Source organism: Chiroxiphia lanceolata, chromosome 29 (genome assembly GCF_009829145.1).
Source record: "Chiroxiphia lanceolata isolate bChiLan1 chromosome 29, bChiLan1.pri, whole genome shotgun sequence".
In the NCBI taxonomy this organism is placed as follows: Eukaryota; Metazoa; Chordata; class Aves; order Passeriformes; family Pipridae; genus Chiroxiphia; species Chiroxiphia lanceolata.
In genome coordinates this window covers 1,897,478-1,913,889 of record NC_045665.1, presented here as the reverse complement: position 1 = coordinate 1,913,889, position 16,412 = coordinate 1,897,478, and the positions used below count along the sequence as shown (strand labels likewise).

General features: G+C 65.1%; 1 protein-coding gene across 6 annotated transcripts; it reads left to right on the top strand.

Annotated features, from left to right (window-relative positions):
- Nucleotides 1-1,166: 1,166 nt before the first annotated feature.
- Nucleotides 1,167-15,162, top strand: PEAR1 (platelet endothelial aggregation receptor 1). Of its 6 annotated transcripts, none has more exons than XM_032713019.1 (22): nucleotides 1,167-1,220; nucleotides 2,873-2,965; nucleotides 3,056-3,160; nucleotides 5,586-5,866; nucleotides 7,603-7,849; nucleotides 7,935-8,049; nucleotides 8,136-8,272; nucleotides 9,191-9,403; nucleotides 10,892-11,066; nucleotides 11,501-11,621; nucleotides 11,696-11,859; nucleotides 11,951-12,053; nucleotides 12,139-12,285; nucleotides 12,384-12,512; nucleotides 12,605-12,733; nucleotides 13,009-13,137; nucleotides 13,213-13,428; nucleotides 13,503-13,612; nucleotides 13,713-13,824; nucleotides 14,009-14,080; nucleotides 14,482-14,670; nucleotides 14,900-15,162. In XM_032713019.1, the coding sequence occupies exons 2-22, from the start codon at nucleotides 2,874-2,876 to the stop codon at nucleotides 15,031-15,033; spliced, it is 3,120 nt and encodes a 1,039-aa protein (XP_032568910.1). In that variant the 5' UTR covers nucleotides 1,167-1,220; nucleotide 2,873; the 3' UTR covers nucleotides 15,034-15,162. The 6 variants fall into 6 exon arrangements, with proteins under 6 accessions (XP_032568910.1, XP_032568915.1, XP_032568913.1 ...); XM_032713024.1 differs by lacking the exon at nucleotides 1,167-1,220 and having other exon boundaries at nucleotides 2,871-2,965; nucleotides 5,586-5,682; nucleotides 5,774-5,866; XM_032713022.1 differs by lacking the exon at nucleotides 1,167-1,220 and having other exon boundaries at nucleotides 2,871-2,965; nucleotides 5,586-5,686; nucleotides 5,774-5,866.
- The last annotated feature ends 1,250 nt before the right edge of the window (nucleotides 15,163-16,412 follow it).

Below are 16,412 nucleotides of genomic sequence, written 5' to 3'. Positions count from 1 at the left end.
GTCAGGATCCAGGGATGCAGAGGTTATGGATGGCTGAGGATCCCGGGATATAGGGGAAACACATGGCCAGGATCCTGCAATGTAAGGCTGGGGTGTCTGACATGCAGGGGTCACGTGTGCCCAGGATCCTGGGATGTGGGGATCATGTGTGCCCAGGATGCCGGGACAGTGTGTGCCCGGAATGTGGGGACAATGTGTACCTGAGATTTCAGGATGCAAGTACGGTGTGTGCCCAGGATACAGGAATGATGTGTCCCTGGAATGCTGGGGTGATTTACCTGAGATGCAGGAATGATGTGCCTGGAATGTTGTGCAGGAACGACATGTGCCTGGGATGCAGGAAGGATGTCTTCCTGGGATCCAAGGACGCAGGGATGATATGTACCCAGGATGCAAGGATGCTGTGCCCGGGATGTTAGGATGCAGGGACAATGTGTCTCTGGGATGCAGGGATGATGTGCCAAGGATGTTGAGATAAAGGGATGATATGCCCAGGATGTTGGGATGCAGGCATGATTGTGTCCCTGGGATGCAGGGATAATGTACCCAGGATGGTGGGATGCAGGAATGCTGTGCTCAGGATGCTAGGGTGCAGGGATGATGTATCCCTGGGATGCAGGGATGCTGTGCCCAAGATGTTGGGATGCAGGGATGCTGTGCCCAAGATGTTGGGATGCAGGGATGCTGTGCCCAGGACATTGGGCACCAGCCTGAGCTCTGCTTCCCAACCACCAGCCCGCGCCGTGAAGCCGAAGGACACCCCCGGCCCCCCGGCCCCTCCCCTTGGCTGGGGGGTCCCTTCACCTGCCCCAGCCCTGTGGGACACCCCAGGTCAGGGCCTGCACCCATGGGTGCCACAGAGCCCTCGGGACAGGGACACCCTGCAGCTGAGGGGTCGTGCCGGGACGTCCCCATGGACCCCGTCCCCACCCAGTGCCGTGTGTGAGCAGCCCCGGGGATGCTGCTCTGCCAAAACCCTGCTGGTTCCTGGACAGACAAGAGAAAAAAAAAAAAGAAAAGAAAAAATAATTAGGGTTTTTTATTTTTTTCCCTTTTCCGTAGTAGTCTCCACGTCCAAACTTCCTGAGAGCAGCTCCGGGCCCTCCCTCCGCTTCCGACGGCCGTGCTGCGCCATCCCGGCCGGCCGAGCCCACCGGCCAGGCCAGCCCCGCGTGGGGCCACTGCACCCCCACCCCGCCTGTCACCGCGGCCCCGGCCAGGTGAGTGCCACCGTGCCCAGCCTGGGGCACCCTGGGGGCCGGGGGTGGGGCTGGGGAGGTTGCGCCGTGCCCTGAGGTGCTGACGGAGCGGGAACAGCCCCCAGCACCGTGGGGGCTTGGGAATGGTGCAGGTTCCCAGGTGAGGGGATGCGGGGGGGGAACGGCGGTGAGGGGACGGCGGCAGACAGGGAGTGGGACAGTGCTGCGACACCCTGTGGTGACCCCAGTGCTGCCCCTGCCCCTGTCCCTGCCCATGTCCCTGACTCACCCCCTGCCCCCCTCACCCTCACCCAGCCCCATCCCTGCGGGTCCGCGGTCCCGGAGGAAACGCGTCACCCCCCGGGCTGTGGTGGAGGAAGAGATAACGGCTGGGGGGAGCCCGGCGCAGTGTCCCCTGCGGGGACAGGGCAGGGCTGGTCCCTGGTCCCCTGCCCTCACCCCACATGCCCCCTCCACCCCCACCACCAGCGGCTGATGCTCCTCATCCCACCCGGGAGGTGCTCAGGGACAGCCGTGGGGAGGGAAGTGTCAGGTCTTGAGGAGGGGGCTCTCGCCACTATGGCATCCATAGGAGGGCTCTTTCCCGCGGCTGGGCTCCCCAGTGAGGAGCAGATGGGGCCCGCCAGCATGTTTTGATGATTCCTCACTTTTCCTGCCAGTATCTCCCAGTGGTTCCTGTTGTTCCCGGCAGTTCTGGGACCCCCCACCCCCCATTGCTGGAGCAGAGGATGAGGCTGGCAGTGGGGCCACTGGGAGGGCTTGGGGTTCCCATGGCTCTCCCCCCCTGCCAGGGTCCAGGGGAGGGAATTTTGGCAGCGGATGAGCAATTAATTCCTCACTGCCGGGAGCCGAAGGGAAATGGGGGAAACTTTCCCACTAAACCGTTTTTCCACCCTAAACCGGATGCTCTGGCCCCAAAACGCAGCGCGGGCTCCGGTGAGGGGGAGGATGAACTCAGGGGGCTGCCGGGGCAGCACCTTTGGGGTGTCCTACGGCCGGAGCAGTAAGGAAACCACCGTGAATCCAGCTGTGAGGACCAGGAAACCTCTGTTTCCTCCCTGGCACTCGGCAGCCCCAACCCCGTAACACGCGTCCCGGTAAACAGCACCCCCAGCACGGGGGGCTCAGGGGCTCGCTTGCCCTCCCAGCCGGGCCCCCCGGGCTGGCAGCGATCCCGGAGCCGCCCCGGCAAAGCCAGACCCTCTCTGGGTTGAGCAAGAAGCCGTTGGATCCAGGAAGCACAACTGGGAATAAACACAGAACGGGTTGAAGTGGGGCCGTGCGGCGCCGCGCCAGGGGCTGGAGCCGCCGTGCCAAACCCCGCCCCGGCACCCTGGGCTCCCACCTCTGGCAGCATCCCGGGATGGGGTCCCGCAGGGGAGGTTGGGGTGATGCCAGGATGCGCCCCGGGGTGCCTGGGGATGCTGGGATGAGGCTGCGTGGGGCCACCCAGGCTGCCGAGCGGCCGCGCCTCAGGTTCCCCTTGGCACGGGGGGAGCAGCGGGGCCGGGGCCGTTTGTCGGGGTGGAGGAATGCGAAGCCAGCCCCACGGGGAGGTCGGATCTCGGATCCAGAGCCGGGGCCGGGGGCGGCGGGTGTGGAGCGGGAATGTGTGGAGGCAGAGGGTGCAGCCGTGCTCTCTGTCCGGGCAGGATGCTGCTGCGGGCCGCGGTGCTGGCGGTGCACGCCGCCCTCCTGGCTGCCCTCCGCCCCAGCGACCCCAACGTATGCAGCTACTGGGAGAGGTAGGGCTGGGGGCACTGGGGGGGGCCACGGTGACAGCGGAGGGGCCTCGCAGGACCTGCTCTTCACCTCACACCTTCCCCCCCCCGCAGCTTCACGGCGGCAGTGAAGGAATCCTACACCAAGCCCCACGTCGTGTCCTCCAGCGAGCCCTGTCCCGGCGGGCTGGGCTCCCCCCTGCCCTGCCCACAGCAGAGGTGGGAGCAGCCCCGGCTCCCCAGAGCCCCTTGGGGACCACACGGTGTCCCCGAGGGCGTGAGGGCTGGAGGGAGGCTGTCCCCCAGGCTATGGGGGCTGGAGGAAGGCTGTCCCATGAGAGGATGTCCCCAAGGACATTGGAGGGGGGCCTGTCCCACTGTGGGCTGTCCTCAAGGACATTGGGAGGGCTGGAGGGGGGCAGTCCCATGAGGGGGTGTCCCCAAGGACATTGGAGGGGGGCCTGTCCCACTGTGGGTTGTCCCCAAGGCCATGATGGGGGGCGGGAGGGGGGCTGTCCCACTGCAGAATGTCCCCAAGGATATGGGGGGGGGGGATTCAAGGGCGGTCTGTCCCTGTGCAGATTGTCCCCAAGGCCACGGGGGACCAGAGGGGGGATGTCCCACTGCAGTGTGTTCCCAGGGGAACAGGGGGCTGGAGGGGGCCTGTCCCCATGGTCATGGGTGGGCTGGAGGGGGGCTGTCCCAGCACAGAGTGTCCCTGAGGCCGTGGGGGGGATGGATGGGGGTGTCCTAGTGCAGGGTGTTCCCAATGACACTGGAGTGGCTGTCACCCTGCAGGGTGTCCCCAAGGGCATGGGGAAGAGTTCGAGGGGGTCTGTCCCAGTGCAGGGTGTACCCGGGGCCATGGGGAGGTGAAGGGGGGTCTGTCCCAATGCAAGTTGTACCCAAGGCCATGGGGGACTGGAAGGGGCCTGTCCCTATGGCCATGGGGGGGTGAAGGGGAGTCTGTCCCAGTGCAGGGTGTCCCCAGGGCCATGGGGAGGTGAAGGAGTGTGTGTCCCAGTGCAGGGTGTCCCTATGGCCATGGGGGGGTGAAGGGGAGTCTGTCCAAGTGCAGGGTGTCCCTATGGCCATGGGGGGCTGTAGGAGGTGTGTTTCAATGCAGGGTGTCCCTATGGCCATGGGGGCTGTAGGGGGTCTGTCCCAGTGCAGGGTGTCCCTATGGCCATGGGGGGCTGCAGGGGTGTGTGTCCCAATGCAGGGTGTCCCTATGGCCATGGGGGGGTGAAGGGGGGTCTGTCCCGGTGCAGGGTGTCCCCAGGGCCATGGGGAGGTGAAGGGGTGTGTGTCCCAATGCAGGGTGTCCCTATGGCCATGAGGGGCTGTAGGGGGTCTGTCCCAGTGCAGGGTGTCCCTACGGCCTTGGGGGGCTGTAGGGGGTCTATCCCAGTGCAGGGTGTCCCCAGGACCATAGGGGGGTGAAGGGGGGTCTGTCCCAGTGCAGGGTGTCCCCAGGGCCATGGGAGGCTGTAGGGAGTTTGTCCCAGTGCAGGGTGTCCCCAGGGCCATATGGGGGTGAAGGGGGGTCTGTCCCAGTGCAGGATGTCCCTATGGCCATGGGGGGGTGAAGGGGGGTCTGTCTCAGTGCAGGGTGTTCCCAGGGCCGTGGGGGGGTGATGGGGGTCTGTCCCAGTGCAGGGTGTCCCCAGGGCCATGGGGGGGTGAAGGGGGGTCTGTCCCAGTGCAGGGTGTCCCCAGGGCCATGGGGAGGTGAAGGGGTGTGTGTCCCAATGCAGGGTGTCCCTATGGCCATGAGGGGCTGTAGGGGATCTGTCCCAGTGCAGGGTGTCCCCAGGGCCATGGGAGGCTGTAGGGGGTCTGTCCCAGTGCAGGGTGTCCCCAGGGCCCTGGGGGGGTGAAGGGGGGTCTGTCTCAGTGCAAGGTGTTCCCAGGGCCGTGGGGGGGTGATGGGGGTCTGTCCCAGTGCAGGGTGTCCCCAGGGCCATGGGGGAGTGAAGGGGGGTCTGTCCCAGTGCAGGGTGTCCCTATGGCCATGGGGGAGTGAAGGGGGGTCTGTCCCAATGCAGGGTGTCCCTATGGCCATGGGGGAGTGAAGGGGGGTCTGTCCCAGTGCAGGGTGTCCCCAGGACCATAGGGGGGTGAAGGGGGGTCTGTCCCAGTGCAGGGTGTCCCTATGGCCATGGGAGGCTGTAGGGGGTCTGTCCCAGTGCAGGGTGTCCCCAGGGCCATGGGGAGGTGAAGGGGGGTCTGTCACAGTGCAGGGTGTCCCCAGGGCCGTGGGGAGGTGAAGGGGTGTGTGTCCCAATGCAGGGTGTCCCTATGGCCATGGGGGGATGAAGGGGAGTCTGTCCAAGTGCAGGGTGTCCCCAGGGCCATGGGGAGGTGAAGGGGTGTGTGTCCCAGTGCAGGGTGTCCCTATGGCCATGAGGGGCTGTAGGGGGTCTGTCCCAGTGCAGGGTGTCCCTATGGCCATGAGGGGCTGTAGGGGGTCTGTCCCAGTGCAGGGTGTCCCCAGGGCCATGGGGAGGTGAAGGGGGGTCTGTCCCAGTGCAGGGTGTCCCTATGGCCATGAGGGGCTGTAGGGGGTCTGTCCCAGTGCAGGGTGTCCCCAGGGCTATGGGGGGCTGCAGGGCCGTGGTCCCACCGTGCCGTGCCGGCGCAGGGTCGTGCACCGCACCGAGTACCGCCAGGCCGTCCGCACCGACTACCGGCGGCGCTACCAGTGCTGCCTGGGCTACTACGAGAGCCGGGACTCCTGTGTCCGTGAGTGGGGCCAGGGGGTCGGGGGGGCCGTGTCCCACCCAGGGTGTCCCCAGAGCTGCCTGGGGTCACTCCCTGCCCGTTCCCCAGCTCGCTGCAGCCAGGAGTGTGTCCACGGCCGGTGTGTGGCTCCCGAGCTGTGCCAGTGCGAGCCGGGCTGGCGCGGCCCCGACTGCTCCAGTGGTGAGGGACCAGCGGGGGGGAACACCGAGGGGGCACCCCCGGCTGGGGATGGCACAGGGGGCAGCGGGTTCGGCTGGAGGGCTGGGCAGGGGCAGTGGGACACCCCAGAGGTTAACGGGGATGGGGACATGGATGGAGTCTGGGGTGGGATGGGGGCGGGATTGGGATGGAGACTATGGCAGGGATGGAAAATACAATGGGGACGGGGAATGGGATGGGGATGGAGAATGGGATTGGGATGGAGAATGGGATTGGGATGGGATTGGGATGGGATGGGGATGGGATGGGGATGGAGAATGAGATGGGGATGGAGAATGGGACTGAGATGGGATGGGGATAGAGAATGGGATGGGGATCGAGAATGGGATGGGGATGGAGAATAGGATTGGGATGGGATGGGGATGGGATGGGGATGGAGAATGAGATGGGGATGGAGAATGGGACTGAGATGGGATGGGGATGGAGAATGGAATGGGGATAGAGAATGGGATTGGGATGGGATGGGGATGGGATGGGGATGGAGAATGGGATTGGGATGGGATGGGGATGGAGAATGGGTTTGGGATGGGATGTGGATGGAAAATGGGAGGGGATGGAGAATGAGATGGGGATGGAATCTGAATGGGAGGATTGGGATGGGGTGAGCAGGGAGTGGGAACGAAGATGGGCATGGAGATAGGATGAGGATGGGATGGGGTGGGGAATGGGATTGGGATGGGAATGAAGAATGGGATTGAGATGGGAATGGAGAATGGGTTTGGGATGGGATGTGGATGGAGAATTGGATTGGAATGGGAATGGAGAATTGGATTGGGATGGGGATGGGGAATGGGTTTGGGATGGGATATGGATGGAAAATGCGTTTGGGATGGGATGTGGATGGAGAATGGGAGGGCATGGAGAATGAGATGGGGATGGAATCTGAATGGGAGGATTGGGATGGGGTGTGCATGGAATGGGAATAAAGATGGGATGAAGTTGAGGGTGGGCTGAGAATGGCCTTGGATGGGGAGACTGGGATGGGATATGTATGGTATGGGATATGTATGGTATGGGGATGGAGATAGGATGGGATGGGATGGAGAATGGGATGGGTTGAGGTGGGGATGGGGATTCAGACAGACATAATATGGGAATGAAGATGGAACGGGGACAGGATGAGAATGGTATGGAGATGGATGGATGGGGAAGGGATGGGATGGGAATGCAGATGAAAATAGGATGGGGAGAAGATGGGGATGGGCAGAGGATGAGGATGGGCTGGGGATGGATGGATGGGGAAGGGATGGGACGGGAATGAGGAAGGGGACAAGATGGGGACAGAGGGGGGATGGATCAGGGGATGGGGATGGGATGGGGATGAAGATGAAGACACGATGGGATCAGGATGGGGTTGGATTGAGGGTTGTGATGGGATGGGACAGGATGGGATGGGATGGGATGGGATGGGATGGGATGGGATGGGATGAAGAGGATGGGCTGGGCTGGGATGGGCTGGGACAGTACGGGATGGGATGGGATGGGATGAGAGGGGATGGGACAGTACAGGATGGGATGGGATGGGATGGGATGGGATGGGATGGGATGGGATGGGATGGGATGGGACAGTACGGGATGGGATGGGATGAGATGGGATGGGATGGGATGGGATGGGATGGGATGGGATGGGATGGGATGGGATGGGATGGGATGGGATGGGATGGGATGGGGAGGTAGCACTGGTCTCCCCCTTGCAGAGTGTGACGAGCAGTCATGGGGGCCGAGCTGTGGGAAGCACTGCAACTGCCACCATGGGGCCCCCTGTGACCCCCTGACCGGGGTCTGCTCCTGCCCCCCTGGCTTCGCCGACCCTCTGTGCCACCAGCCGTGCCCAGCTGGCACCTACGGGCAGGGCTGTCACCTGCCCTGTCCCTGCCACCACCAGGCCCCCTGCAACGCCTCCACTGGCGCCTGCCTCTGCCCCCCGGGGCTGACGGGCCCCCTGTGAGTAGGGACCCCTCACTCTACACCAACACCCCCCCTGCCGCTCCCCAGGCGGGGGTCCTGCTCACCCCTCACCCCCCCACAGCTGTGAGGTGCCCTGCCCTGAGGGGACACCCTGTGACACCCCCTGTCCCTGCCAGAACGGGGGCATCTGCCACCCATCGAGCACCAGCACCTGCGTCTGCCCCCACGGATGGATGGTAGGTGGGCTGTGCCCCCCGTCACCCCCCCAAAAAACATCCTCTGTGCCTCCCGTTCCCCGGCTGACCCTGGTGCTCCTTTGCAGGGGGAGATCTGCTCCGTGCCGTGCCCCCCCGGGCGCTTTGGCCCCGGCTGCCAGGGCGAGTGTCGCTGCCACAACGGGGGCCACTGTGACCCCCGCTGGGGGCACTGCCAGTGCGCCCCTGGATTCACTGGAGAGCAGTGAGGGGGGGACGGGGCATGTGGGGGGCACAAGGGGGGAGTGTGGGCATGGGGGGGCCAGGGGATGGGGGTACAAGGGGATGGAGGGGAGTGGGATGGGAGGGGACAGGGATTGGGGGGACAGGGGAGTGAGGGTACAGGAGGCTGGAGGGCTGGGAACTGGGAATGCAAGGGGGAGAGGGCTGAGGGGCTGGGGCGTTGTGGGACTGGAGTGTTGGGGGGCCAGGGGATGGGGGTGCAATGGGATGGAGGTCAGGGGGATGAGGGGGGAATATGGGCATGGGAGGCCAGGGGATGGGGGTACAAGGGGATGGAGGGCAGAGGGATGGGGGGGACAGGGGAGTGAGGGTACAGGGGGCTGGAGGGGCTGGGAACTGGGGGTACAAAGAGATGGAGGAGAAAGGGATGAGGGGCTGGGACATTTGGGACTGGGGGATTGGGGGACTGGGGGATTGGGGGCACAGGGGATTGGGAGGCCTTGAGGTGGGAGTACAGGGGGATGGAAGGGAAGGGGATAGGGGGAACAGGCATTGGGGGCACAGGGGAAGGGGGATACAGGGGAATGGGAGGAGAAGGGGATGGGGGACGGGAGGATGTGACACACAGGGATAGGAGCACAGGGAACAAGGGCACATGGGGCTGGCAGCAGATGGAGGTGGAGGTGCACTGGGAGGGGGCACATAGGGACAGGACACAGGGGTACCACGGATGGTGGGGGGCACTCGGGGATGTGGCACATGGGGACAGGGCCACCGAGCTCCTCTGCTGTCGGTGCCAGGTCTCTGTGCAGGCAGGGCCACCCCAGCTCCCCAGCCTGGCATGCAGTGAGCTGGATGGCCTCGGCTTAGGGCTGGGGGGGACTCCAGGAGCCACCTCAGCTCTGGGTGGGGCTGTGCCCTCACCTTGCTCCCCACGCAGGTGCCGGGAGAGGTGCCCGGTGGGGCGGTACGGGCAGGACTGCCAGGAGAGCTGCGACTGTGCCAACGGGGGCCAGTGCTTCCACGTGGACGGGGGCTGCCTGTGCGAGCCCGGCTTCCAGGGCAGCCGCTGCGAGGAGCGCCGCTGCCTGCCCGGCCTCTACGGGCTGCACTGCCAGAGCCGCTGCCTCTGCCACCCCCAGCACAGCCAGAGGTGCGGCCACCCTCCCTTCCCACCCCGGCACCCACACCCCACCCCAGCTCCCCCATCCTACCCCAGGACCCTCATCCCACACCAGCTACTCCATCCCATTCCAGTACCCCCACTCCACCCCAGCACCCCCATTCCAACCCAGCCTCCCCAACCCATCCCATCCCATCCCATCCCATCCCATCCCATCCCATCCTATCCCAGCACCCCTGTCCCCTCCCAGCACCCCTATCCCATTCCATCACCCCCATCCCATTCCAGTACCCCCATTCCAACCCAGCTCCCCCAGCCCAGCCCAGCTCCTCCATCCTCTCACAGCACCCCCATCCCAACCCAGCCTCCCAAACCCAATCCAACCTGGCCATCCCATCCCATCCCATCCCAGCATCCCCATCCCAATTCAGCACCTCCATCCCACCCCAGCTCCCCCATCCTACCTGGGCTCCCCCATCCCATCCCAGCACTCTCATCCCACACCAGCACCCCCATCTCATCCCAGCTCCCCAGACCCATCCCATCTCCCCCATCCTATCCAAGCGTTCCCATCCCAGCAGCCTCATCCCATCCCAGCACCCCCATCCCAATCCAGCACCGCTATCCCATCCCAGTCACCCAACCCCCCTTCCCCCATCCCACCCCAGCTCCCCCATCCTACCTGGACTCCTCCATCCCATCCCAGTCCCCCAAACCCAATCCAACCTGGCCATCCCATCCCATCCCAGCACCCCCATCCCATCCCAGCACCCTCATCCCATGCCAGCTACTCCATCCCATTCCAGTACCCCCATTCCACCCCAGCTCCCCCAGCCCAACCCAGCCTCCCAAACCCAATCCAGCCTGGCCATCCTATCCCATCCCATCCCATCCCATCCCATCCCATCCCATCCCATCCCATCCCATCCCATCCCATCCCATCCCATCCCATCCCATCCCATCCCATCCCATCCCATCCCATCCCAGCACCCCCATCCCAACCCAGCCTCCCAAACCCAATCCAATTTAGCCATCCCATCCCATCCCATCCCAACCCATCACCCCCATCCTGTCCCAGCACCCCCATCCCACCCTGGCTACACCATCCTTCCCCAGCCCCCCTATCCTACCCCAGCTGCATCATCCCACCCTGACTCCCTCCCCATCTTTGCCTCTCTCAGCTCCTCATCTCACCCCACCATTCTCACCCCCACCATCCTCATCCCCCATAGCTCCTCACCTCCCCCCACCATCCTCATCTCCCCTCCCCCCCTTGCCTCAGCCCCCAGCCTTGCCTTCCCACCCCATCCCCATCTCCCCTCCAAGCCTTGCCTCCCCCACACCCCCATCTCCCCCCCAGCACCCTTGCTGAGCCAGCTGAGGGGTTGGCTGCACAACCAGGAAGACTTTAATTCCCTGTGGGGTGGGGCCTTTGTGCCCCTCCGTTTGCAAAGCCCCTTCCCAGCACAGCCAGCGCCCCGTACTGGGAGCACTGGGGTGCTGAGCGTGTGCCCCCAGCTGTCACCCCATGCTGGGGGAGTGTGTCTGCCACCCTGGCTGGGCTGGGCTCTTCTGCAATGAGAGCTGCCCCCCTGGCTCCTTCGGGCCTGGCTGCCTCCAGAGCTGCCTCTGCCTCCACGGGGGGGTCTGTGACGGGACCACCGGCCTCTGCCGCTGCCCCCCCGGCTACACGGTGAGGGGCACGGGGGGCTGGTGTGCTGGGGCAGCATTGTGGGGCATCCCTGAGCGGGAGAGGGAGGGTCTAGGTGGTGCTGGGGGATCGTGGGGGCTCTGGATGGTTCTGGGTGGGTGTCTGGATTGTTCAGAGGTGGGGCAAGTATGGGAGTCTGGGCATCCCTGAGGGAAACATGGGGGTCTGTCCTTGGGGATGGGTTGGGGTTGTTATTTCTGAGGGTCTGGGCATCCCTTGGGAGGTCAGTGGCAACCCTGGGGACAGTTTGGGGTTGCTATGGGAGAATGGGGTTTTTGGGGTTGTCCACTCTCCCTGCAGCACCGGGATGCCAAAAGGAGGGATGAGGGGGTGGTCTCCCGATGCCTGGGTCCTTTCCCCAGCCCTGGGTGGGGGTCCCATCCGTTCTGAATTCTTCCCCCCTCCCCTTCACCCAGGATGAGCACTGCTCCTCCCTGTGCCCCCCTGACACCTTTGGGGTGAACTGCTCGGGGCGCTGCTCCTGCCAGCACGCCCTGGCCTGCTCCCCGCTCGACGGGTCCTGCTTCTGCAAAGAAGGTGGGTGCACACTGGAGGGTGGGGGGTCCCTGTGCCCATCCCTGTGCCCACCCTGCTGTCCCCTCACCCTGCAGGCTGGCACGGACCAGACTGTTCAACGCCGTGTCCTGCTGGTCTTTGGGGTCCCGGCTGCAACCAGAGCTGTGACTGCGCCCACGGGGCGTCCTGCGACCCCCAGAGCGGGACCTGCCGGTGCCCACGGGGCTGGCAGGGTCCCCGCTGCCTGCAGCCCTGCCCGGTGAGTCCTGCTGGCTGTGCTGGTGCTGCTGGCACCGGGGTTTGGTGCCACCACCCTGGCGGTGACTCCCCGACCTGTCCCCACGCTGCAGAACGGGACGTTCGGGGTGGGCTGTGGGGGGCACTGTGACTGTGCCCACGCCGACGGCTGCGACACCGTGACGGGGGAGTGCCACTGCCTGCCTGGCTGGACGGGTGAGGGGGATCCTGGGGGTGGTGGAGCCCTGCCGTGCCCTCAGACGTTGCCCTTCACCCCTCCTATCCCTCCTCATCCTCGCAGGGCCGCAGTGCAAGCAGGGCTGTCCCCAGGGCTCCTGGGGCCGGGGGTGCCGCATGTCCTGCTCCTGCCGCAACGGGGCCTCCTGCTCCCCCCAGGACGGATCCTGCGCCTGCCCCCCGGGGTTCCGCGGCCCCACCTGCCAGCGCCGTGAGTGAACACCCCCCTCCCGCCCCCAAACCGCTGCTTGCTCCCAGCCCTCTCCTTGAGCCCTGCGCTGACACCGGGTGCGACTCGTGTCACCCCAGCCTGTCCCCCCGGGCGCTACGGCAAGCGCTGCTCCCTGAGCTGCTCCTGCGCCAACGGCTCCTCCTGCCACCCCACCAACGGCTCCTGCCTCTGTGCCCCGGGCTGGCGGGGCCCCCGCTGCTCCCAGCGTGAGTGGGGGGCCGGGGGAGAGGGGGCGAGGGGGAGTGCGGAACAAGGCCGACCCCACAAGGCTGACCCCACCCCTCGCCCCCTCCTCCAGCCTGCGCCCCCGGCTCCTGGGGGGACACCTGCGCCCAGCCCTGCCTGTGCCACCACGGGGGGACGTGTCACCCTGCTGAGGGGACCTGCCACTGCCCGGCTGGCTGGAGCGGGACACTCTGCGAGGAAGGTAGAGCCTGGCACAGACACCCCCTCACTGCGGGTCTGCACCCTCCCATCCAGCCAGGGGGGCCTGGGGGGGCAAGAGAGAGGGGTCACCACCTGGGTAACCCCTATCCAGCTCCAGACTGGGCAGTATGGAACCATACAGGCTCCTGTGGACCTCCTGGGCACCAGGAACGGCCTCACTATGGAGCTGTATGGTCCCAGTATGGAGCTATATAGTCCCAGTATGGAGCTGTGGTCCCAGTATGGCTCTGGCTCCCCCACCCCCCGTGTCCCCAGCCTGTGCCCCCGGGACCTTCGGGCTCCAGTGTGACCAACTCTGCCGCTGCCCCCACAATGCCACATGCCACCCTGCCACCGGGATGTGTCCCTGCCCCCCAGGCACGACCGGGCCCCACTGTGAGGCCGGTGAGTGGGGGCAGAGCGGGGGTTCCTGGGGTCCCTACCCCACCCTGGGGGCTGATATTCCTCCCCACCCCACAGGGACCCCTGAGCAGCCCTACACCATTGTGCCGGCCCCCCCTGCAGCCTACAGCTCCCTGGGGCTGGTGCTGAGCCTGGTGGCCCTGGTGGCACTGCTGGTGGCCGTGGTGGTCATGGCCCTGTGCTACCGCCACCAGCAGAAGGGCAAGGAGAGCCGGCACCTGGCCGTGGCCTACACGGCAGGACAGACGGACACCTCCGACTACATGGTGCCAGGTGAGCCCGGGGCAGCAGTGCTGCAGACGTGGCCCCAGCCCTGGTGGCCCTCCTGCTGACTCCTGTCCCTCCAGACGTGCCACCGAGCCACCACGCACACTACTACTCCAACCCCAGCTACCACACGCTGTCCCAGTGCCCGCTGCCACCCCCCGGCCCCCAGGACAGAGCCAGCTCCCTCAAGGTACGGCACGGGGCAGGATGGTGTGGCACGGGCCAGCACAGCGTGGCACAGGCCACTGCCATGACCCTCGAGGCCACCCTGTCCCCTGTTTGGGCTCCAGGTGCCCGGCCCGCAGCTCTTCCCTGGCCTGGAGAGACCCTACGGCCCCGAAGGCAATGCCACGCTGCCCCCTGACTGGAAGCACCTCGGGGCATCAGCCCTGGGCCCCAGGGGTAAGGAGGATGAGGGGCAGCTCCAAGGGAGCCAGTGGGGACCTTGGCCAGGGTGGGGTGGGCACCTGGGTCCCCTCCCTGCTCGGGATCCACAGGGAAGGGGCTGGGGTGGGGTGGACAGAGAACTTTAATGCCTGGAGGAAGATGAAGCAGAGGGGACCCCAAACCTGCCCCCTTAACACAGGGGGGCAGCTGGACCGGAGCTACAGCTACAGCTACAGCTACAGCCCTGGGCTGGGGAAGGGTGACAGCAAAGGTACGGAGTGGGATGGAGGGGAGTGGGGGAGAGACAGGGGGAGGATGGGGAATGGATGTGGATGGGGTGGGGAGAGGAAAAGGATGGGATAGGGAAGGGATAACACTGGGCCTGGGGCTGGGATGGGAAAAGTATGAGGATGGGGCTGGGATGGAGACTTGATGGGTTTGGGGCATGACAGGGATGGGCTGGGATGGGCAAGAGGCAGGGATGGGATGGGGATGGGTTGGGACAGGACTGGAATGGGGTGGGGAAGGGAAAGGGCCAGGGGTGGGGCTGTGATGGGGAAGAGGCGGGGCTGGGATAGGGAAGGGATGGGGCCGGGACTTTCCTGGGACACAGCCGGACGCGGCTACTCCCTCTCCCCGTCATGGGGGGATCCCCAACTTCTTCTTCGTCAGAGCACTCCCGGGACGGGCTGGGGGCCAGTGCCAGCTCCCTGGCCAGCGAGAACCCCTATGCCACCATCAAGGAGCTGCCCGCCCCCGCTGCCAAGGCCCCCGAGGGCAGTTACATGGAGATGAAGTCCCCTGTCCGGCGGGAGATGTCCTACGCCGAGATCGGGGTCCCCGAGGAGCCGCCCCAGGAGGGTACGGCTGGGGGGTCCCCTGGCCCCGTGCAGTGGGCACAGGACCCTGCTGATGGGGGGCTGCCTGGCCCCGAGAGGGAAACAGCCCCGATGACAGGGGCTGCTCAGCCCTGGGGGGTGACGTGACCCCGGTGACTACGTGGCCCCGGGGGGACACGGCCTCGGTGACACGGGCTTCGTGACCCCTGGGGGGGGACATGTCGCCTTGCAGCCTTCTCTTGTCCCCACAGAGAGTGGCCCCACACGCACAGACCCCCCCAGCCACTACGACTCCCCCAAGAACAGCCACATCCCCAGTCACTATGATGTGCCCCCCGCCCGCCACTACCCCCCGTCCCCCCCGCTGCGCAGGAAGGACCGCTGAGGGACCGGGGGGGGGGACACAGGACTGACCAGGAGGGGACAGAGCATCCCTGCGGGGACTGGGGTGCTCTGGGGCTGCCCCTGAGCCCGCGGTGCAGGCGGTGAATAAAGGGTGTTTGGTGTGGAGCGAGCCGGGGCTGCCTGTGGGTCTGTGCCAAGGAGCCACAGGGCCCGAGGGCACTGCGGGGGGAGGAAAGGGGGGCTGGTGGGGTCCTGGGCACACTGTGGGGCCCCCCAGGCTCTGTGCTGGGGGCCCTGCTCCCTCCCAGGGCGTGCACGAGGTGGGAGCCCAAAGCACATCCAAGCCCATCACGGTCCGTGAGAGGAACGGGCAAAGGTTGGGGGAGCCTGTGGTGTGCCAGGAGCGGGAGTGGGGGCACCTGTGGGCCTCCACAAAGCCCAGGGAGGACCACTGTGTGCCCCGGGAGGGAGAAGGGGCCGTCCAGCCTGCAGAAGGACTGGCAGAGCCGTGGGAGGGAGCAGAGCCTTGTGGAGATCTGCCAAAGGCTCGTGGAGCCCACTGAGCACCTCGGGGGGAGCACTGGGGGGGCTCCTGTGGGCTCAGGCAGAGCAGAGAGAGATCCACAGCTGACCCTGGGATAGAGCAGGGGCCTCTGTGGACACGTGCAAAACCCATCAGATCCCTCTGTGACCCCAAGGAAGGAGCAGAGGTCTGTGTTGTCCCATGTGAAGCCCCTCAGATCCCTCTGTGCCCCCTGGAGAGGAGCAGGGGTCCGTGTTCTCCCATGTAAAGCCCCTCAGATCCCACTGTGCCCCCTGGAGAGGAGCAGGGGTCCGTGTTCTCCCGTGTGAAGCCCCTCAGATCCCACTGTGCCCCCTGGAGAGGAGCAGGGGTCCGTGTTCTCCCGTGTGAAGCCCCTCAGATCCCTCTGTGCCCCCAGGGAAGGATCAGGGCTCTGCACCATCCCATGCAAAGTTCTGCTGAGCCCCTCGGGCACCCTGGGAGGGAGAAGGGATCCCAGAAAGCTGGGCAAAGCCTGTCCTGTGCCCTGGGAAGGAGGACAGTCCCTACATCTCCATTTTACTTCATTGTCATTATTTTTTTTCTCTAGTTCTTGTTGCTTTATAAAATTTACTATTTATCCCATTCACTGACTTTCTTTTTCAATTATTTCTTGTCTTTCTTTAGTGCCCTCCCCTCTGTGATTTTTGTTCTATGTCTCTGTTCTATTCCAGTTCACTGTCCCCATTTTTCCTTTTTTTCTCCCCCCCCTCTATTTCCCTAAACCAAGGGCTTTGCCTCACCACGCCCTGTCCACACAGGAAGGAGTGAGATTCTTTCTGTTGCTTTCTGTGATTTTTACCAGCTGAAGGAATGTAACTTCCCCCTCTCATGCCCCATCTGATCAGACTTGGATA